Raw genomic sequence first — 23,163 nt, 5'->3', positions numbered from 1 at the left:
CCCCTGAGCAGAATGCAGGGTGAGGACAAAAGCAGGACGGACAGAAAGACACGGGAGAGAGCTGTGGAGTGGCGAAAGGCTGATGCAGAACAGACAGGGGTTGCCTCGTAAGTGTCTGCACTAATCATCATACTGTGCAGCTTCACTGAGAATGGAAGGAGGGATGGAGGGAACGGAGGGAGGGGACACTGGGAACGCCGCAGCCTCACAGTTCTCGACAACACAAACCAGAGCATCTATAGAAAGGGACATGCACGCAAGCACACACACAACAGGGTGGGGACTACTGCAGCTACCCTTTGATACGGGAGGGGCATTTGTGTAGCGAGGACTGTCGGACATAGAATTGCACAGTATGTACTGTCAGATGAAATAGAGAGATTGTTTGTCCCTGCATGGTGTGTGTGTGTGCTCGTGCGTGTGTGTGGGCTGTGTGCTTGTGTGTGCGCAGTTTCCAACCCCAGGCAGTGATTTCCAGCACTGCCACACACACACACACACACACGCACTGTAGTCCAATTGGCGGCTGTGATTGTGTAAGGATAGTGTGTGTGGGCAGAGAGAGCATCTCTGTGTGACTGTGTTGTCCTTCTTCTTGCTCCTCTCTATCCTACACCATATATTCAATCTACTCTGCCCTATCAAGACCGTATACAGCAAAACCTGGCTCCTCTCTACCTCCAAGATAATGGCTTTTCTAAAGCAGATAGAAGAAGGCATAAGCTCCTGAGACTGTTTTACACCTCCCAGTTCCATCTCTATGATAAGAGCTTGCCTGCTAATCACTTCCTGGCTGTGACATCACACAGTCACAGTGGAGACTGTTATCTTTGACAAGCCCTACAATCACCAGCCATTTAACTGCCTACTACACATCTGCTGCTCTCTCTGGGCCTATTAACATGCAGCAGCATCCTCTCTCTGCTGCAGCTGCCGTTAATGGCTATATCGGTTACTATGGCAATTGGGCCTCCGTGGCCTTGTCCGTTGCTGCTCTCCCTTCCTGGCAAGGCCAGGAGGAAGTGATGGTGATGACGTCACTTCCTGTGTGCTGGGAGTGTTCTCACATGACTTGATGCTCCCACACTCCCGCTATCCAATCATGGTTCTAGTGAGTCAGGAAGGACAGTAGCGAGCATCTCATTTCTCTAGATATGTTAGGAATGTCTGTGACAGTGCACCCCGTAAGCTATCCACACCTCCATGATGAATATCATGCTCACGCCTACAGACGGCGTCTTGGATTGATCTATCAGCCATTGGCTGCCATTGGCTGTTTGCATAGTAAGGCCCCTATAGGAGGAGTAGTCCATAGCACTAGAAACAATGACATTGCATGATTAAATGCAGAGTTTTACATATTCTCCTCAGTGTGCTCTTTATCATACTTAATTTATTTTGAAACACACACACACACACGCACACACGCACACACACACACACACACACACACACACACACACACACACACACACACACACACACACACACACACACACACACACACACACACACACACACACACACACACACACACACACACACACACACACACACACACACACACACACACACACACACACACACACACACACACACACACACACACACACACAATCTGACCTCCCTCTATGTTACTTTTATATGGGCTGCTGATGTTCTTCTCTGGCTCACTAACCATGACAAACGAGGCTCATTGAGACGTGTGGCTGTGGCCTTTGTGCCTTTGTATTGACTATAATTACAGTGGGGTGAGAGGTGTGGTGTGAGGGCTCCAAGCAGGGTCCATTTACACAGCAGCACAGCAGCACAGCGCTATGGCGGCTAATGCTAGCTTAACCCCCTCGGTTATTGTTATCGCTCCTGTGTAGAGTAATGCATCATATTCTAAAGGGCAGGACACCGCACAACACCTGATCCCCATGAGAAATGACTCAATACTAATGAACATGGGTGGCGAAGCAGTGCAGCGGTGTGTGTCTGTGTGAGCATGGTGAGGCAGGGAGGCACGGTTCAAATTAGGAAGCCACTACGTGTGTACTCTGTTGGAAAGTTACCCATGCACACACAACATGCCTTGTGCAAACAAACAGAATGACAGACACAAAGAATATTGACTGCTTGTACTGTTTCTTTACACATCTTTGTCATTTGTGCTTGTGAAATGGGGTTTACAGTATTGGTGAAGTGAGGGGAACAGTGTTTCAGGAGTAATGTCTAGAAGTGTCAGAGCGGTGAGTCCTGGGTGAGTTACAGTGGCTGGCTGGTCAGCAGGTCTGTGATGCAGCTCAGTGTACAATACATGAACTGAGAGCTAATTAGCTAATTAGCTAAGCACTGTATCAGTCCCAGTTGAAAGCTATTAAGCTGTGTGTGTGTGTGTGTGTGTGTGTGTGTGTATGTGTGTGTGTGTGTGTTTGGCTTCACATCTGAGTCACTGCCCATCTTCTGCCTCTAAAGACATCAGCCATCTTCTGGACTAACCCACGCCTGACATCTCTCCTACTAGCAATTACTCTGTTTCAACCTTTTCCATTCCATACACTTATGGTTGTGCAATAATATTCATCATAGGAGTGTGAGGTTTATGCCATGGTAGCTTTGAGGGGTTGAACTGATGTTCCATGTGTATTTATTTAGGCTCTTGTTCAACCCACTCACTTGTATACGGTGATGTTAAGCTGCTCAGGAACAGAGCATCGGCTACTGACTAACATGTCATGTATACTTGTAGCAGTATCTAGCTGGGGTGTAAGCAGTGTAAATTAATGGTGGGAGGTGAACACTGGACACTGGGAGTGTTCGGAGCGATTAAGGGCTCGATTCAATCCGTATCGCGGAAGTTCAGCGCTATGGCGCGATTGAAATGTAAAGGTCATTTCAGACGGAGCCGACATACACAGCGTTTACCGTGATTGCAGTCTCTGCCAACGCGAGAACATTGCCTTTACATTTCAATCGTGCTGTAGTGATGAATTTACGCGATATGGATTGAATCATGCCTTAATTCTAGAGGACTTTTGTAGGAAAAACGTTACCGCAATCATTACATAGTAGTACATCTAGGTTAAATGCTACTGTAAAAGGAGTGCTACTGTCAACATTACAAAGCAAGTACATCTAGCATAAACACCAGGGTTAGTTTATAATATTACCTGGCACGGAGGTTCCCAGGGCCACGAACACCACGGCGGTGACAGAGTCCTTGAGGCCCACGGTGCAGCCGAAGTGGGAGGCCAGGTCCCCGATGAAGGCTGTGAGCAGGCCGATCATACAGATGGACACCACGAAGCAGGCCCAGCCGTTCCAGTAGTCTGTCGGGGGCACGAACGCAAACAGAACCTTCCAGAAGACGGTGAGGAAGTGCATGACGTAGTCGAAACAGGACGGCAGCTTCTCCTCGCCGCACTCTTCATCCTCGTCATCCTCACCTGGCCGAGAGAAAGAGAGAGGAGAGGGGGATGAGGAGAACGAGAGAGGAGAGGGGGATGAGGAGAAAGAGAGAAGAGAGGGGGATGAGGAGAAAGCACATGATATTAAGGGATCTGAAAGGGGGCGATTGTTTAGTTGATGTATTGAGACGAATGATATCCCTCAAAGGTTTACTGAACACCAGACTATATTTTGTGAAATAAGAGAGCCAAAGTTATGATTTGTGATGATGATGCTTTGCTGCTCTTAACATTGGAGCTAATTTGTCAGAGTGTAATCATAGCCTGAGGCTCGGACTGGAGCCAATCCTCTCTAACAGGTACACATCATCTTTGTATGTGTGTATACACATGGACACACATCTTTCTAGACATACAATATTAATCTGGTATTTGACCATCATAATGATTGCATCACTAATGGCCTGAACCACAATCTCAAGGGACCAAAAGAGCCATTTGAACATGTTCACATTGTGATGCACTGTAAAAGGGCAGACAAATTGCACAATGCCTTTTATCTGAGAAATGTCAAAAGCTATTTTCCATCACGTTTTTAACAAGGCAAATTCAAAACACAGAAAATTCTAACACACACACACACATACATACAAGTGTGTGGCTGTAGAATGTTCTCAGCTTGCTTTCTTTCTCAGAGAGAGAGAGAAAGAGAGAGTGAGAGAGAGAAATAGAAAAAGAGTGAGAGAGAGCTCAGCAGTGGGCCTGTGTGAGACATAAAAGTGATGTATCTCTTTTTTCACACACACACACACAAGCCTGCCCTGTGAAGAACTGGGACATGAAGTGACTCACTCTTAGTTCCTGAATGTATCTCCTACTGTAAGGAGTTCCACTAATCACCATCAATCATTAAGTTAAACATAGGGGGTGAAAATACTCACATGGAACTGAGAGAAGCGAGAGAGAGATTTACTGCCACCTGCAGTTATGGAATGTTTTCTCACAAGTATAATTCATTGGCTGATATATCCTGGTGACCTGGATGAAATGATGTGGTCCTTCCTTAAGTCCCACCCAGTTGACTACTTCAAAATGGTCAAGTCCTCAATGGCGCTGCCCATGCCAAAACAGGTCTCTCTCTCTCTCTCTCTCTCTCTCTCTCTCTCTCTCTCTCTCTCTCTCTCTCTCTCTCTCTCTCTCTCTCTCTCTCTCTCTCTCTCTCTCTCTCTCTCTCTCTCTCTCTCTCTCTCTCTCTCTCTCTCTCTCTCTCTCTCTCTCTCTCTCTCTCTCTCTCTCTCTCTCTCTCTCTCTCTCTCTCTCTCTCTCTCTCTCTCTCTCTCTCTCTCTCTCTCTCTCTCTCTCTCTCTCTCTCTCTCTCTCTCTCTCTCTCTCTCTCTCTCTCTCTCTCCTCTGTAATGGAGCTCAGTTTCCCTGTCCTTAATTTTACAGGCACGCACATACAAACACACACCCCACATACAGAGAGGAGTGTGGAGGAGGTGGTGACATCAGAGCCAGTCTGGAGGGGGCGTGTGTCTCTAATGATAATCTTTACCCCTGACACCTCCTCTCATCTGTCCTTTATACATCATCTCCCCTTCCCACTCCTCTCATCTGTTTATCCATCACTCTGTTACACCTCCTCCCTCCTTTCCTCTCATTAGTCCATCTACCACTAATTCACAACCCTGACACCTCCTCTCTACTTTCCTGCATTATCATTTTCTTTAATCTGTCTATCGACCATTCATTTCGATCTATGCTCTCTACCATCAACCCCTCTCCTTCCTCTCTCTACATCAATTTCTTTCCTCCTTCCCTCCTGGTTTCTTACCGCTCATACTGTATTAATCAGACGTTCCTTCCCATGGAGAGGTAGAGAGGAGGAAGTAGGAGGGAAAAATAGAGATTGCAGTAGGAAGGAGAGAGAGAGAGAGAGAGAGAGGAGAGCGAGAGAGAGAGAGAGAGAGAGAGAGAGAGAGAGAGAGAGGAGAGAGAGAGAGAGAGAGAGAGAGAGAGAGAGAGAGAGAGAGAGAAGAGAGAGAGGCTATTCTAGAAGGAATATTCAGCAGGGAAGTGACTGGAGTAATAAAGTAAGCCAAATTGAGGGACATTACTTTATAGCCTGAGCGGGCTCTGCGGCTCACATCCCTGCCTGTGGTTACTCATCATTAAACACACAGTTATGAGAGAGAGGTTGAGGGAGATAAATGTACTCTGTGTTCTACTGCAGATATAATACAAAATTATATACATATGTGCAGCACAGTGTGTGCCAGTTTTACGCACACACATAGAGGGAGAGAGGGAGAGAGGGAGAGAGGGAGAGAGGGAGAGGGGAGAGGGAGAGAGAGAGAGAGAGAGAGAGAGAGAGAGAGAGAGAAAAGCATACAGAAAAAATGAATGGTGGTTACGCCCTTTTAAAACTCCCACTTTACAGTCTTGTCACACACACATCCACTTAATGCATCAGTAAACAGGCTGGCTTTATCTCCTGCGGCACCACAACACACCTTGTCTGAGGAGAATTGTCCATCAGCCACGGCCACCTTAACCCCTGCCTGCACACAGCCAGCTAGCGCCTGCTTATATGTCTAAATGCTTTTAACGGTTAATGGTGGTTAAGTGCTCGTTTTTTAGATGATTTCAGGGTCAACAAGTACATTCATTAAATCATTTGAAATGCTGTTGAAACGCTTCTTCTGTCCCAGGTAATCTCACACACATAAAGGTTAACATTAACATACACATCATATACTTTCGCTACAGGATTTCGTGTGGATTTCTGATTCGGACTAACATATTCCCTGGTATAGTTAAACTGTATCCACTGGAATCAATTCTCTTGAGTTGAGCCATGGCTGTCGCTAATAGACTGATTCTCTCTCTATCTTGAATTTCCTCACAGGAGGAGGATAATAGACCATTCTATTCCTTTGACTAGATCAGCGCTTTCTGTTTGGACTTAGGGTTCAACTCCAGACCAACAACATCCAAGCTAATGTTTGTCCCAGGCTGCCATCTGTCTGTCTCAGCAGGTAGCTGTGCTCTGAGTCCCCTAGGTCTGTACCTTGCCAATTAAACTGACCCCTGTGTGGCACATGTCAACAAAGGTCAGATAAGGTCAGGCAATGTCCTCTGTATCGCCACATACTGTAGTAGTGTGTGTGTTTAGGTAGTGTGAATAATAAATATTGCTGTGATGATCACACCTTCTGCACACACAGCATACGCTACAGGACACATACACATTCACACAAATTACTAGTGCTGAGCGATTAACCAACATTTAATTTTGGGGGGGTTATTAAACAACTAATTGACCGACGTCAGTTAAATGATTTGAATTCCATTCATTTATTTTTTGTGAGCCCAATGCAATGTTTCTCTAGAGAGAAATAAAATAATTCAAGAGAGAAATCAGGTCAAGAACTAGAATTTCCATTAGAATTTCCATTAGAATTTCCATTAGAATTTCCATTAGAATTTCCATTAGAATTTCCATTAAAAAGCTCTAAAATCATTGTAATGTCATTATTTCATAATGCATTTAACGTAAAGAAAATAAATAATAATGAAACCGAAAACTGTGATTATATCTTCTTTTTTTTTATAACCGAACCAAAACCGAACCGACCTCAAAAGTCACTAATCGCTCAGCAATATAAATTATACACATCAACTCGAACACACATTACAGACGCCAACACACACTGTGGTGCACAGACAGAAGTAAAACCATGAATAGGGAAAGAGAGAGAGAAAGAGAGTGAGAGAAAGAGATGCTGTAGAAAGAAGGAGGAAGAGAGAGTGTCCAGTGTGTCTGCAGGTAATAGCAGGTTGTAGGTGACAGTGAGAGGTCATTAAGGAGGTGTTCATCTTCCCATCATGCCCTATAGGAAGAGGCAGCCAGCTCCAACCCCAGCGGAGGTGACATTAAACTGAGCACACAGGACCAGAGCACTACATTCATATTCAACTTTACACTGCCTTCGGAAAGTATTCAGACCCCTTGGCTTTTCCCACATTTTGTTAGGTTACAGCCTTATTCTAGAATTGATTAAAATGTTGTTGTTTTTCTCATCAATCTACATGCAATACCCCTTAGTGACAAAGCTTGAAACAGCTGTATTTTGGGAGTTTCTCCCATTCTTCTCTTCAGATCCTCTCAAGCTCTGTCACGTTGGATGGGGAGCGTTGCTGCACAGAAATTCTCAGGTCTGTCCAGAGATGTTCGATCGGGTTCAAGTCGGTGCTCTGGCTGGGCCACTCGAGAACATTCAGAGACTTGTCCCGAAGCCACACCTGCGTTGTCTTGGCTGTGTGCTTATGTTCGTTGTCCTGTTGGAAGGTGAACCTTCATCCCAGTCTGAAGTCCTGAGTAATTTGCTCCATTCATCTTTCCCTCGATCCTGACTATTCTTTCAGTCCCTGCCGCTGAAAAACATCCCTAAAACATGATGCTGCCACCACCATGCTGAGGAACACTAATATTAAACTCTATGCTGAGACTCCAACGCTGGTTGAAGTCTGTCAAATCCTCAGTATTAGAACCAGCCTACATGCTAAGCTATAACCTAAGCTATTAGCTACGGAGCTATAGGCTAACTGAGCCAATTAACCAGTTAGCTATGGCAAAGAGATAAGACTGAGCCAATCTCTCCCCATGCAGTCACAGTTAATGAGATGAATCCTGTAGGATAACCCATCACACATCTGCAACACACACACACAGACACAGACAATCACATACTGTATCCTAGGGGTCAGCAACAGGCGGGCCACGGGCCACAACTGGCCCACAAGTGATTTATTCTGTTAATAAATAAATATATATATTTCATGTCTGGTTGAAGCATTCCCACAAAAAAAGGTGTGATCCCGTCTCAACGTAATCAAAGTATGAAATTATTGTTATTTTCAAATACACTCTCTGTTTTGGGCTCAGTTGTAGTCAATTTGCAGTGCTTAAAATGATTATAATTATGTTATGGCCCCCGACCAGCTGCTCCTACAACAATTGGTCCGCTGCTGAATCTAGTTACCTACTCCTGCTGTAACACTACTCCTCTCTCTCTCTCTCTCTCTCTCAATAAGAAAATTGTGATCTATTCTCTGAGGCTTCCTTTCATCTATTTCCCCTATCTTCCTTACTACTCATCCCCCTCTTTCTCTGCCTACTGAAGGCATATCTGTGTATCTCCGCCAACTCCTCATCCTCGACTTCATCAATGAGTCACATCTCTATTACAGCTGCTCAGTGTTGATAGATTATGGTCGTTAAAGTAATTCCAGGTATCTCTCTGACTGGCAGCAAAGAGTACATATGCTGCCGTGTCATTGAGATAGGCCTGGGGAGGTTCTCTGCAGTCAGTCACAGTCTCGGTATTCTTGTCACAACTCAGCAGTCTCTCTTCTCTTTAGTGGTGATGGCCAAATAAATGAATCATCTAGCACTGTATTAGCTCCGTGGTGGTGCTGTCATTCACAGGTCACAGAGAGTACAGACAGAGAGACACACACACTTATGACACACCCATCTGCACAGCCACAGAAGCACACACTCACACCCATCATCCAAAGTCACGGGCAGATTCATGAAAGGAAAAAACAGAGTTGTCAGGGGAGTTATTAACTGACTGTCAGGACATTTATCTGAGACTGATATGGGGGAAGAAGTGAACACTGTGGACAACGGCCACACATACACACACGCACATCCCACATGAAAAAATACTATAGTATATATATGATGGTTAAATACTATGACATTCACTGTATGTTTTTGCGGACATTACTGTATTATTTACTGTAGTGTTTTTGCTGTCTGTAGTATACTCTATTATTTACTGTAGTATTCCACAGTATACTACAACATTCTATAGTACGTACTACTCATGATCGAGGTATACTACAGTATGTAGTATAGTATTCTACAGTATACTACAGTTCAAAATTATATAGTAAGTACTGTAGTATTCTGTAGTAAACAGTATTTTTTAAATGTGGGATTCCACACAGCATTGCTGTCCCACAGGTTTGGAGAAGCCACCAACCCACCCACTGGCGAGAATTTCACACCCAATCTCCGTCAACACCCTGGACCAAGTCACAGTGGGAAGCCAATGATTTCTCTTAAACTAACTTGTGAGGAGGCTAGCGCTGCAAATGCTACGCTGCCTGACACACTCTCCCTCTCTACTGGCTTCAGAGCAAATATAATCAGAGGGGCTGCAGGGTGAAAGAAAGAAAGATAAAGAGAGAGGGGAGGTAAGGGAAGATCAATATTTCATGACTGTATGTGCATTTTAAACACAGCAGCAAGTCCAGAGGTAGAGATAGAGAAAGAGCTAGAGAGAGCTAGAGAGAGAGAGAGAGAGAGAGAGAGAGAGAGAGAGAGAGAGAGAGAGAGAGAGAGAGGCAACAAAAGGAGCTTAAATACCTGGGGTGTGTGACGGGTTAGTGTCTAGTCGATCCAGGAGGCACACACACACACACACACACATACACACCAACGCACGCAAACACACACACACCAAAGCACGCACACACGCAAACACACTCCCGCTGTCAAAACGTCAACACAGCCTAATCCCAGATAAGAGAGCAGGGACAGGGTTTGTCATTAATTGAGCCAGAGCGGGAACAATTGGACGACACAGTAGATAACTAGCGCACAAACACACACACACACAGTGATACACATGCTGTAACTTTCAACACACTCATACACACACACAGATACAGATAAAAAAACACACAAAACACATTCACACCTCGACGAAAATCCAAAGTGCTTCAGTGGCCACACACTCACAGAGTTTTCAAGGCTAGTTGCCATGTCCTCTTTAGAAATCAAACTGTACACACATAGACACTGACAAGCACACATAAGGCAACAATGCTATGCTCTGACAAGATGGCATCTCTAATCAACAGAGGCCTTGGGAAGCCTTAGAGTGGGACTGCAGTGCTCCAGATTTCCACCAGTTGGTGTTTACATTGAAAATCTATCTTCTGAGGAGATGCTGCAGCATGCTCGTCCGTTGTAAGAAAGGATTGTACACACGCACGCACTGTGGCAGGCGGCAGGGAGAGGTGATGGGAGTGGTGATTGAGGGGATAAATCTGGCAGTCCATTGGCCCCACCCCCGGGCCTTATATGGACTTCCTGATCGAGGCAAGACTGTAACTCGTTAAGCCAGGGGGTGTTTGGGGATAAAAGGGGGAAGCAGCCTGCACAGCAAGGCAGAGTAGGAGAGAACCAAGAGCATTATGAAGAGTGGGAGAAGAGAGATTACTATCTGTGAGATTACATGTTGTGACCTGGACTGTTGGACTAACACCCTTGTGTACCGGACCGGATTGGCTGAGGACCCGAGTGTGAGGATTACCCCTGGAAAACGGAACGGACAAAGAGAACGGCTTGTGGACTGAGGTGATTGGTGAATTCCTCCTTCTTTCCCTGTGTACGAAAATCCCAAATAAACTTTGCATCCCCTTTGCATTCTATTTGTGCTACTGGTGCCTGTTTTGTTATTGAACTTGGTGACGTGGAAACCCCGCACCCTTGATCTTGCTACAGCACGCACACATACTCGCGCGGCGGTCAAAGCATTCAACTCACCGGCGCTGACAGTGATGGCCTCGATGAACTGGTCTCTCCAGCTGTTAGTCCCCACCAGCAGGGCCAGATTAGTCTTCTTAATCAGCTTGTCCACAGTGTTCTGCACAGGGAACACCAAACACATGGAGTTCAGGAAGAACATATTGGGGAAATGCATATAGTTAAGCAAGGGCATCTAGTCCACAAATTCATATAGGACACATGACTATTTCTGTCTTTAAAACATATGTACTTGTCTGTAGTAAGCATGTATTTAGAATAAACAATGAGGGTAAAGGTTGGGTAGAGAGCTTGGGTGTTGTAAGTACTGCCTCGGCCATGTAATGCAACTGCTATAGTAGCCAAGAGCCAGTCATCGGGAGCTAGTTGACAATGCTGTCCACATACTATGATAATAACATAGGCCAGGAGTATAGAGAGCGGAGGTTCAGTCTGTTACTGGGCCTTTAGCTGCAATCCTCTCTTTGATAAAGGCTGCTTCCCAGAGGACAGGTGCAGGTGCTCCTAGAGTACACTCAGGAAATCAATCCTCATCAGAGCCTGTATAGATTCCAAAACAGGAAAAAATGGATTTCTCTCCCTACAGAAGGAAACAACTCCTGCTCGATCCATCCCTTCCACCACCCTTCCTCCACTCCTGGGATGACAGCTGGAGAGTACCCTCCTTCTCCTCTGTCCATCCCCTTCTGTCTTCCCTCACCATCGGAAGGAAAATCCGATATTCCCTTCTCTGGAAGGAAACTACAATGGTAATTGAGTTGACTTTAGCTTTGGAATGTAAATGGTGGGATGGTTTAAACTCAGGTTTATACAGGAATGGACAACTACACTATTCTCTCCAGCTCTGCTAAAGTCTCAGATATAACATATTGATATTTGGAGAAATAGACAGACAGCTTCATCTACTGTCCAATTTCTAGCAAGGTGTGTTGGATTGAAGTTGTGCAAAGAAGAGGAAGAGAGAGAAATCTAATGTCGGCAAATCACCTACTTCCTCAGTCCTATCTATTAGCCCCAGGCAAGGGATTCTGGGTCTTGGTTGACGTTAATCTTAAAGCGGAAAAGTTGCAGACTACCGTCTGAAAGTTGAAGCTCTTTTGAAGCAGCCACTCGCTATGACTCTGAGGTTAGACACAATTAAACTCTCCAGCCCCCCCCCCCAGGATACAGAGTCCTTCAGCCAGCTATAGGATCCATAGGCCCCTCCCTCCCATAGCCTCCCACCCAACCTCACAGTGAGAGCCACTCCAGTAAGAACAGGAGACGATCCGTCAAGTGCTCACAAGCATCCACCCATCAGTCTGAAGAGTGTGTGTGGGAGAAAAAAGCATTTGCGTGTGCGGACACGCACACACACACACACACACACACACACACACACACACACACACACACACACACACACACACACACACACACACACACACACACACACACCTTAATATTCATGATAATCAGATCTGTGTTTGTCTGAAGAGTGAGTGTAAGTGAAAGAGGAGAGCATGCACATACACAGTTATATCACTCCATGATTACTACATATGCGTGTATGTCTATCTGAGGAGTCTCTGAGGAGTGCATTACGTGAGAGAAAGGAAATGGAATATGTGTAAACACACGAGCACACACCTTAAACTCATAGGATTCCTCGATGATGATTTCAAGTTTGACGTGATCCCCAAGCGTGGGTCGACCCATATCAGCGATGCGTTGCTCCTCATCATCCACTCCTGTTAGCGGCACCACCTCTTCCACCTCCTTCTCAGCCACCTCTGTAGCTGAGAGACATAAGACGGTGGATTGTGACTGACGCCCATGACAACTGACATGTTGTGTAGTAATATCGTGGAAGCCATCGACATGAAAGTGGTACATTTAAGCAGTAAGGCAGGCGGGGGTGTGGTTTATGGCCAGTATACCACGGATAAGGGCTGTTCTTACGCACGATGCAACGAGGAGTGCCTGGATAAAGCCATTAGCCGTGGTATATTGGCCATATACCACAAACCCCCGAGGTGCCTTTTTGCTATTATAAACTGGTTACCAATAGTATACAGTCTTATATACCACGGCTTTCAGCCAATCAGCATTCAGGGCTGGAACCACCCAGTTTATAATGCGGTGTAAAATATGCTTTCTTGTTTTTCCTCACATATTTACTTACATAACCCTTATCTAGCCAAGTAAGCTATGGTGAGAAAAATTCTCTTTGACAGACAGACTAAATGGTTGTTTCAAGAAAAACAACATGATTGTAACCCTTACAGCTCCCACCCCCCAGAAGATTAATAGGTCATTGTACAGGTGAAAGTAAAAGCTGTTTAGCGCCGACCCTCCACTCCCCCATCACCCACCACCTCCAAGCCATCATATTCATCACAGAGAGAGGCAGCCGAGTTGTGCTTCCAAGTTCACAGCAAGGCAAATGAGAATACTATGGGAATGGGCCCTGCACTCTCTCCCTGATAGATGGGCTCATTCCACTGGGTTAGAGTGATGCTGGGAGTAGGGTAGGATGGAGGGAGAGAAGAGGAAGAGGCTGAAGATGATTGCTGAGGTGATGAGGTAGCAGGGAGGGATAACAGCAGGGGGGGGGGGGCGGGGCAGGTTAACGTCAATGGGTTCATGGTGGGTTTAAGGTGACACAAATGATCCAGATCTGCCACACAACACATAGAACCAATAAAGCTATGCAATCATCCATGCATATACCTTTGACCACTATTCGAGGAAGACCTGGCTGCTTGACTTGAAAAAACAACAACATAGTGTGCCGTTCTCCAGCTCCCGCTGGAGGCTGCTATTTATGGTGTGGTGTCATTAAGGCTTTGAGGGAAACTATTTCTTATTGTTAGTAGAAGGATTGAATCCATCAATGAGTTGCCTTCATTTGTAGTTTTTTCTTCATCCTGGTAAACGTGGATGCATCTCTGTCACAGTGGAAGGATCTCATTAGAGGTCTCACTCAGCGTGGAGCAGCTCGGTCGTGTCAGTGGGTAACAAATGTCCTCCTCACTGACCTCTAACCAGTGTGGAACACACTGCCTACTAGTGTCAGCCTCAGCCCTGCCACCCTCAAACTGATCAGAGGTCAGTGAAGAACAAGGAAAGTGCATCTCAGCTATGTGTGTGGTAAATCTGCAGGGCTTCCTGGAAAAGAGACCCTGGTCTTAATGGGACTACCTGTCTAAATAAAGGAGAAGTGGATTCTACAGTGGACAACTGCACCACATTGCCAGTAGTGCAGAAATCCTAATGGCATACATTTATTACTCATATTTTATGGCTCTTCAAATCCACAGGAATGCATTTGGAAGTAACTATCAAATAGAATTGAAAACTTAACCAAATATGACAACTTAAAAACGTTCAAAATGCCATGTTGGATGAGTGTACAGTACACCCATCATTAAAGGCCCAATGTAACCATTTTTATCTCAATATTAAATCATTTCTGGGTAACAATTAAGTTACTTACTGTGATTGTTTTAAAAAATAAAAAATAATTAAAAAAGGATTCTTAGCAACAGCAATATCTAAAGCAAAGATTTGGGAGTGGTCTGAGTGAGGAGGGAAAAATGGAAAACTAGCTGTTAAAGGAATTAAAGGAAAACTCCACCCAAGAAAACTCCACCCTTTCTTGTGGTATTTGATTGATTGGTCCATTGTTGACAAAATCCCAAAACGTTTTGGTTGTCAGCACTCAAGTTGTCAAGATATGTAACTTTCAAATGACTGAAATGATCCCTGTACGGTGCATTTTGCAGTTACATATCTGCATCAGAGTTTGGTATTTTGAAAGTTACATATCTTAAAAACAGACTTGAAATTTCAGTTTTTTTTTTTTCTTCAAACAGCTCCCACACTAAAAGAGCATTGTCATCATTTTCACACTTTCACAGTATCGTTCCAACCTCATAGCATGGAAACACTGTACATATAAAACACAGGAAAAGCACATGTTTGACTGCACTGGGCCTTTAAGCTATGCAGTCAGTCTAGACTTTTTACAAGCCCTCCAATGATATATAAGAGAGGATTAGATCATAATGACTCCATTTCATGAGATCTTGTCAAGTGTGGTTAAATCATGAGATGATTAAAGGCCTATTCTTCACTTTGTTAATACCATTAGGGGCTGATATGTGTATGTTGGCAGAGGGATATCAAGCTGTATTCACCATTAGGTTTGTCAGAGGTGTATTTGGTGGAGGGATATCAAGCTGTATTCACCATTAGGTTTGTCAGAGGTGTATTTGGTGGAGGGATATCAAGCTGTATTCGCCATTAGGTTTGTCAGAGGTGTATTTGGTGGAGGGATATCAAGCTGTATTCACCATTAGGTTTGTCAGAGGTGTATTTGGTGGAGTGATATCAAGCTGTATTCACCATTAGGTTTGTCAGAGGTGTATTTGGTGGAAGGATATCAAGCTGTATTCACCATTAGGTTTGTCATAGGTGTATTTGGTGGAGTGATATCAAGCTGTATTCACCATTAGGTTTGTCAGAGGTGTATTTGGTGGAGGGATATCAAGCTGTATTCACCCTTAGGTTTGTCAGAGGTGTATTTGGTGGAGGGATATCAAGCTGTATTCGCCATTAGGTTTGTCAGAGGTGTATTTGGTGGAGGGATATCAAGCTGTATTCACCATTAGGTTTGTCAGAGGTGTATTTGGTGGAGGGATTCTCACTGGTATCCAGGTAGTTAGCTACGATGTTACTGTGACAACTTGAATGCCTGTGCAGCTGGTTGAGCCGTACAATACAATGACACTCAGCTACTGTGATGGTCTGCTCATAGATAGTAGTGGAGGGAGGGGAGAATTAGGACAGAAAACCACCACAGGCTTACAGAATCATTTTCAATGGACATTCTAACAGCAAAGCCGTTGTTGTGTCAATGTTTCCCCTATATTCATTTAGCAGTGATAACAATGATGTACAGTATACTGAACAAAAATATAAATGCAACATGCAACAATTGAATTGATTCTCCTGAGTTACAGTTCATATGAGGAAATCAGTCAATTGAAACAAGTTCATTAGGCCCTAATCTATGGATTTTGTGCATTCAAACTGCTGTCGATAAAATGCAGACATGTTCATTGTCCATAGCTTATGCCTGCTCATACCATAACCCCACCACCACCATGGGGCACTCTGTTCACACGACGCCATACACGTGGTCTGTAGTTTTGAGGCTGGTTCGACGTACTGCTAAATTCTCTAAAACGACATTGGAGGCAGCTTATGGTAAAGAAGTTAGCATTCAATTCTCTTGCAACAGCTCTGGTGGACATTCCTGCAGTCAGCATGCCAATTGCAAGCCCCCTCATCGGTGGCATTGTTGTGTGACAAAACAAGACATTTTAGAGTGGCCTTTTATTGTCCCCAGTACAAGGCGCCTGTGTAATGATCATGCTATTTAATTAGCTTCTTGATATGCCACACCTGTCAGATGGATGGATTTACTTGGCTAAGGATAAAATACTCACTAACAGGAATGAAAACTCATTTGTGCACAACATTTTTTTGCACAACGAATATTTCTACCGAGACAAGCTTTTAAAGGGATAGTGCAAGATGTTATCAATTAAGCCTGTTTTCTACTTACCCAGAGTCAGATCAACTCTTGGATATCCTTTGTATGTATCTGTATGTCAACTAGCATTAGCCCAATGACAGGAAGTGTATGGAAACAGCTAGCATTATAGCTGTTCCCATAGATGTCCAGTTGTTATGCTAACGCTAGTTAGCAATAGCTCGGAAAACTACATTCAACTTCCTTTAAACATTCTCCCTAAGGTGCCGTGGCACGCATCAGTTATATTTCAGATGGTGTCAACATCACATTTTTTATGGATTTTGGAGTAGAATGTCCTTTTAAAAAGGCACCAGAAGTGACATTCTCACAGTTCTACAAAACAATATCTCCCCCACACACCCACTACCTTTGCCACCGCTGCTGAAGAAAATCCTAGGGGAACAGTGCAGTGTTCTACAGCATTCTACATGTGCTCTGTGAGGCTGGAAGGATGTTCTATCACTACATTATACAACTTGTTAAGTTGTGAGAGGAAGATGTTACGTCATACCATGACCTAGTTGTCACCCCCCTGAACCCATAGGCCTATGATGACATCACTATATGCTGACATGACTTTGTAGTGAAAGGATGTGGGCCTACTGTGACTTGTTCTACTAAACTGTGTGAATTCAAATCCAAAATGAAGAATATAAAACAGACAATGTCTTGGAGACTAGGTATGGATATTGGACCGATGTTTGGAGAAAAATCCTGCTATTATCTAATACAAACCACACAGGGTTCTATTGCCTCTATGCTCTTTTTCTCACTTCCGCTTCCCTCTCTCCAAACCTCTGGCCCCCTCCCTCACTACGCTGCTGAATCTAGTTACCTACTCCTGCTGTAACACCTCTCTCTCTCTCTCTCTCTCTCTCTCTCTCTCTCTCTCTCTCTCTCTCTCTCTCTCTCTCTCTCTCTCTCTCTCTCTCTCTCTCTCTCTCTCTCTCTCTCTCTCTCTCTCTCTCTCTCTCTCTCTCTCTCTCTCTCTCTCTCTCTCTCTCTCTAGAATCTAGTTACCTACTCCTGCTGTAACACATCTCACTCACTCACTCACTCACTCCCTCACTCACTCACTCACTCACTCCACCCCCCCCCTTCTCTCTCTCTCTCTCTCTCTCTCTCTCTCTCCCCCTCTCTCTCCCTCTCTCCAACTCTCTGGGGCGTGTGGCAGTAATTCAGAACCACCGCTGTCCCACGGTCTAGTGCAGTGATCTGATTTGGTGCGATGGGAAGCATTCAGAATGCCATTTCCAGTCCGCAGCCCGGCAGTGCATTGTGGGTTAACATCAGCTCCAAAGCCATTGGTTCCCCTCTGTCGCACCACCATGGGGCCATTCAAACCCAGTCACACTGGAGCAAGCAGAGGAGGGCAGAGGTAGCGGGGCCAAATCAGGACCAAAAGACTATGGAGGAGGATATTGGAGCTACTTTTCCCATTACTCATAAGGGTTCTTTAGTAGTGTACTGTATAATGCTGCTGTCTTGACTATGTACTGGATGAACAATGAGATTATTAATCTCACAGCAACAACCTGGATAAATAAATATGCTTTCAAAATGTGTGAAATTAACCGGTGCAGCTCAACATAGCCTATTACTGACTGAGTGGGCTGAAAACACTACAAAACGGTGTCCAAGGCCAAATCACGCCAGCTGAACAGCATGTAATCCTTAATTACCATGAGAGTGTGGTGTTAACTGTGTCTAATGAGTGACTTAATGAACTCAATTAAAGAAGATGTGAGTCTCAGGTGTAATTACTACAGCCGCAGTAACCTTGTTATCCATCCCCTTCCTCAGAGTGGCGGCTACCGCACCATACCACCACAGAATACATCTGACTGACACTGGAGGGAAGGAGGCCTGGAACGCTGTGTTTTTCTATATCACTGTGGCTCTCAATCATCCATTCAACATGATGAGAGATATGTTTGGTTAAGCCTCCTGTGTATTTCTCTCTCTCTCCCTGTTTAAAATTCTGCCCTCTTCCTATCTTTGTTTCTCTCCCTCTGTGTGTTTCTCTCTCACTGTGTTTCTCTCCCTCTGTGTGTTTCTCTCTCTCTGTGTTTCTCTCTCTCTCTGTGTTTCTCTCTCTCTGTGTGTTTCTCTCCCTCTGTGTGTTTCTCTCCCTCTGTGTGTTTCTCTCTCTCTGTGTTTCTCTCCCTCTGTGTGTTTCTCTCTCTCTGTGTTTCTCTCCCTCTGTGTGTTTCTCTCCCTCTGTGTTTCTCTCTCTCTGTGTTTCTCTCCCTCTGTGTGTTTCTCTCTCTCTGTGTTTTCTCTCTCTCTGTGTGTTTCTCTCCCTCTGTGTGTTTCTCTCCCTCTGTGTGTTTCTCTCTCTCTGTGTTTCTCTCCCTCTGTGTTTCTCTCTCTCTGTGTTTCTCTCCCTCTGTGTGTTTCTCTCCCTCTGTGTTTCTCTCTCTCTGTGTTTCTCTCCCTCTGTGTGTTTCTCTCTCTCTGTGTTTCTCTCGCTCTGTGTGTTTCTCTCCCTCTGTGTGTTTCTCTCCCTCTGTATGTTTCTCTCCCTCTGTGTGTTTCTCTCCCTCGGTGTGTTTCTCTCTCTCTGTGTTTCTCTCCCTCTGTGTGTTTCTCTCCCTCTGTGTGTTTCTCTCCCTCTGTGTGTTTCTCTCCCTCTGTGTGTTTCTCTCCCTCTGTGTGTTTCTCTCTCTCTGTGTGTTTCTCTCCCTCTGTGTGTTTCTCTCCCACTGTGTGTTTCTCTCCCTCTGTGTGTTTCTCTCTCTCTGTGTTTCTCTCTCTCTGTGTGTTTCTCTCCCTCTGTGTGTTTCTCTCCCACTGTGTGTTTCTCTCCCTCTGTGTGTTTCTCTCTCTCTGTGTTTCTCTCTCTCTGTGTGTTTCTCTCCCTCTGTGTGTTTCTCTCCCTCTGTGTGTTTCTCTCCCTCTGTGTGTTTCTCTCTCTCTCTGTGTTTCTCTCCCTCTGTGTGTTTCTCTCTCTCTGTGTTTCTCTCCCTCTGTGTGTTTCTCTCCCTCTGTGTGTTTCTCTCTCTCTGTGTTTCTCTCCCTCTGTGTGTTTCTCTCTCTCTGTGCTTCTCTCCCTCTGTGTGTTTCTCTCTCTGTGTGTTTCTCTCTCTCTCTGTGTGTTTCTCTCCCTCTGTGTGTTTCTCTCTCTGTGTGTGTTTCTCTCCCTCTGTGTGTTTCTCTCTCTGTGTGTTTCTCTCTCTCTGTGTGTTTCTCTCCCTCTGTGTGTTTCTCTCCCTCTGTGTGTTTCTCTCCCTCTGTGTGTTTCTCTCCCTCTGTGTGTTTCTCTCCCTCTGTGTGTTTCTCTCCCTCTGTGTGTTTCTCTCCCTCTGTGTGTTTCTCTCCCTCTGTGTGTTTCTCTCCCTCTGTGTGTTTCTCTGTTGTGTTGGTCTCAGTGTGTGTTCATTGTGTTTCCATCGAAGCTTCTCTAACGTCTGTGGTTGAGTGGAGTTGAAATGTGCACATTCGCCTTTTTGGAGAAAAGCTATTCTCTCTCTTCTTTTTCTTCGGGAAGAAGAATGCAGAAGGCTTAATGCGAGCTGACGGCTGTGGGCCATCGCGAGGTTGCCATGCTTTGATAATCTGGTTTCAGAGGAGAACAGAGAACATCTAAACAGAGTGAGTGGAAGATGAGCGTGGCTAGAGAGGGGTGTAACAAGAACCTCTACCAGTCCAGTCCAATCCATCCCCCACCTCTGTCTTTAGATGAGCTAGGGAGTGTGTGTGTGTGTGCAATTTGTTTAGCTTTTTAAAGTAGAGCTTTTCCACAAGAGTAAAGCACAGCCCACCCTGTCATCCAGAGTCAGACTGTATCCACTGAGGCCTATCTGACTGCTGTGATGAGGCCTAGTGAAAACAATGGAACTCTATCCTACTTCAAAGGGCACTAACAGTTAAGAGGCAGTCTAAACAGCATCTTGAGCATGTGGACGATTTGAAGCTTTAAAGCTGAATAGTATCTGTATTATATTAAAAATAATTGACTACAAATGTGCATGTGGTAGAGTTTAAAAATGGTATTAATAATCCAGTACTGATACTCTCCCAAACTATGGAGGACAGAGTATCATTACTATCCTGTGGAGAGCCAATAGCGTTCTCATGTACTTTTTTCAGAGAGGGTTTGTACAGTAGCTCACTCCAGAAATACTGTAGCAGGTGTGAAATTGCTGAAAAGATGTTGTGCAGGGGCAAAATAATTATTACACTAGGTTGTTTCAGTATTTCATTCTTAAAATCCTTTTCTGCAGTCAAATGACCAAATCGCCCTGTATTGGCCTACTGGGTGGAATGTTATTCATATTTTTCATCATTTTATAATTAATAAAAAAAATAAAAAATGTGCAGTGCCTTTGGAAAGTGTTCAGACCCCTTGACTTTTTCCACATACAGCCTCAAATGGATTTTTAAAGAAAATCCTCAGCAATCTAGACACAATACCCCATAATGACAACGTGAAAACAGGATTTCAAACTTTTGCAAATGTATATAAAAAAAACTAACTTATTTACATAAGTATTCAGACCCTTTGCTATGAGACTAGAAATTGAGGATCAGGTGCGTCCTGTTTCCATTGATCATCCTTGAGATGATTCTACAACTTGATTAGAGTCCATCTGTGGTAAATTCAATTGAATAGACATGATTTGGAAAGGCACATACATGTCTATATAATGTCCCACAGTTGACAGTGAATGTCAGAGCAAAAACCAAGCCATAAGGTCGAAGGAATTGTCCGTAGAGCTCCGAGACAGGATTGTGTCGAGTCACAGATCTAGGGAAGGGTACCGAAAAATGTCTGCAGCATTGAAGGTCCCCAAGAACACAGTGGCCTCCATCATTTTTAAATGGATGATGTTTGGAACCACCAAGACTCATCCTAGTGCTTGCCGCCTGGCCAAAGTGAGCAATCGGGGGAGAAATACCTTGATCAGGGAGGTGACCAAGAACCTGATGGTCACGCTGACAGTTCACTCTAGAGTCACTCTAGAGTTCCTCTGTGGAGATGGGAGAATCTTCCAGAAGGACAACCATCTCTGCAGCACTCCACCAATCTGGCCATTATGGTAGAATGGCCAGATGGAAGCCACTCCTCAGTAAAAGGCACATGATAGCCCGCTTGGAGTTTGCCAAAAGGCACCTAAAGACTCTCAGACCATGAGAAACAAGATTCTCTGGTCTGATGAAACCAAGATAGAACTCTTTGGTCTGCTAATGCTAAGCGTGACGTCTGGAGGAAACCTTCGCATCATCCCTACGGTGAAGCATGGTGATGGCAGCATCATGCTGTGGGATGTTTTTCAGCGGCAGGGACTGGAAGACTAGTCAGGATCGAGGCAAAGATGAACAGAGCAAAGTCCAGAGCGAACCTTGATGAACACCTGCTCCAGAGTGATCAGGACCTCAGACTGGGGTTAAAGTTCACCTTACAACCGGACAACCGTCCCTAAGCACATAGCCAAGACAATGCAGGAGTGGCTTCGGGACAAGTCTCTGAATGTCCTTGAGGGGTCCAGCCAGATCCCAGGTCTCTGGAGAGACCTGAAAATAGCTGTGCAGCAACGCTCCCTGTCCAACCTGACAGAGCTTGAGGGTCTGCAGAGAAGAATGGGAGAAACTCCCCAAATACAGGTGTGCCAAGCTTGTAGCGTCATACACAAGAACACTTGATGTTGTAAACGTTGCCAAAGGTGCTGAATACTTATGTAAATGTGATATTTCCGTGTTTTTTTAAACAGTTTTTGTTTTGTCATTACTGGATATTTGGTGTAAAAGTCAAGGGGTCTGAATACTTTCCGAAGGCACTGTTTATAAAGTGTAATATTGGGATGCAAGCTCAAACTCTATATCTGAGATATTACAGGTGTCTTCTTTTTGTAAGCCCATAACCATGTGTGTGAGGTGTATACTTTTGTTTCAAAGTCAATTTGTTTAAGACTGGTGTGAGCCTGGTTTAGCACGCAGTAAAATGTTTTAATAATGGCTATTCCTGCAGAGACGAGGTGAATTTTAGTACAGTACATTAGTAATGCTAGTAATTGCCCTTAATGGCTACAGTTTTTTTGGAGGGATGAGTGCACTAGTTCCATCCCTGTCTCTCTAATGTGCCGGCTATAATTAGTCTACTACTTTTACCAACATATTAAAAATCTCCCATACACAGGGTAAATGCACATTTACATTACCCATTTCATAAACATAGTTTAGTTTTAGTGTAATTAATGAAGCCACACATTTTCAGTCTCATTAGCTCAGTACAGACGACACATACCAGTGCATCGTGCGGCTCTTATAGAAACGAGATTCACCGTCGTCTTTTTATAGAGACCTGCCGCTAGGGGAAGACAATTATGCTATTCAAGTCATTAGCCACAAACCCTCCAGGCACTAGTTTCAGACCACTGCTTTAAGACACACAAACATATCCACAACGAAGACACTCAGGAAACAAACACAAGGCACTTACATGCAATTGAGCGGGGGAGAGACAGAGCGGACAGGGGGCTGAAACATGCAGATGATGAAGGCGGGGATTCAGACGACACAGAGACCCCAGTCACATGCAGTTCTGCCACACCAGGCCA

The 23,163-nt window shown here is 44.7% G+C and overlaps 1 protein-coding gene across 2 annotated transcripts in view; it reads right to left on the bottom strand.

Moving 5' to 3' along the window:
* LOC109899794 (sodium/calcium exchanger 1) overlaps positions 1 to 23,163 on the bottom strand; it is a 181,626-nt gene that overhangs the window by 6,255 nt on the left and 152,208 nt on the right. For both annotated transcript variants that reach the window (XM_020495334.2, XM_031835572.1), the window contains exons 4-6: positions 12,649 to 12,797; positions 11,020 to 11,119; positions 3,156 to 3,431 (exon numbers count right to left, since the gene is read on the bottom strand). In XM_020495334.2, the coding sequence (XP_020350923.1) occupies positions 3,156 to 3,431; positions 11,020 to 11,119; positions 12,649 to 12,797 (525 nt within the window). The remainder of the gene's footprint in view (positions 1 to 3,155; positions 3,432 to 11,019; positions 11,120 to 12,648; positions 12,798 to 23,163) is intronic.

Source organism: Oncorhynchus kisutch, linkage group LG11 (genome assembly GCF_002021735.2).
Source record: "Oncorhynchus kisutch isolate 150728-3 linkage group LG11, Okis_V2, whole genome shotgun sequence".
Taxonomy (NCBI): domain Eukaryota; kingdom Metazoa; phylum Chordata; class Actinopteri; order Salmoniformes; family Salmonidae; genus Oncorhynchus; species Oncorhynchus kisutch.
Note: the sequence above shows the minus strand (reverse complement) of the source record. Positions and strands in the feature narration are given on the sequence as shown.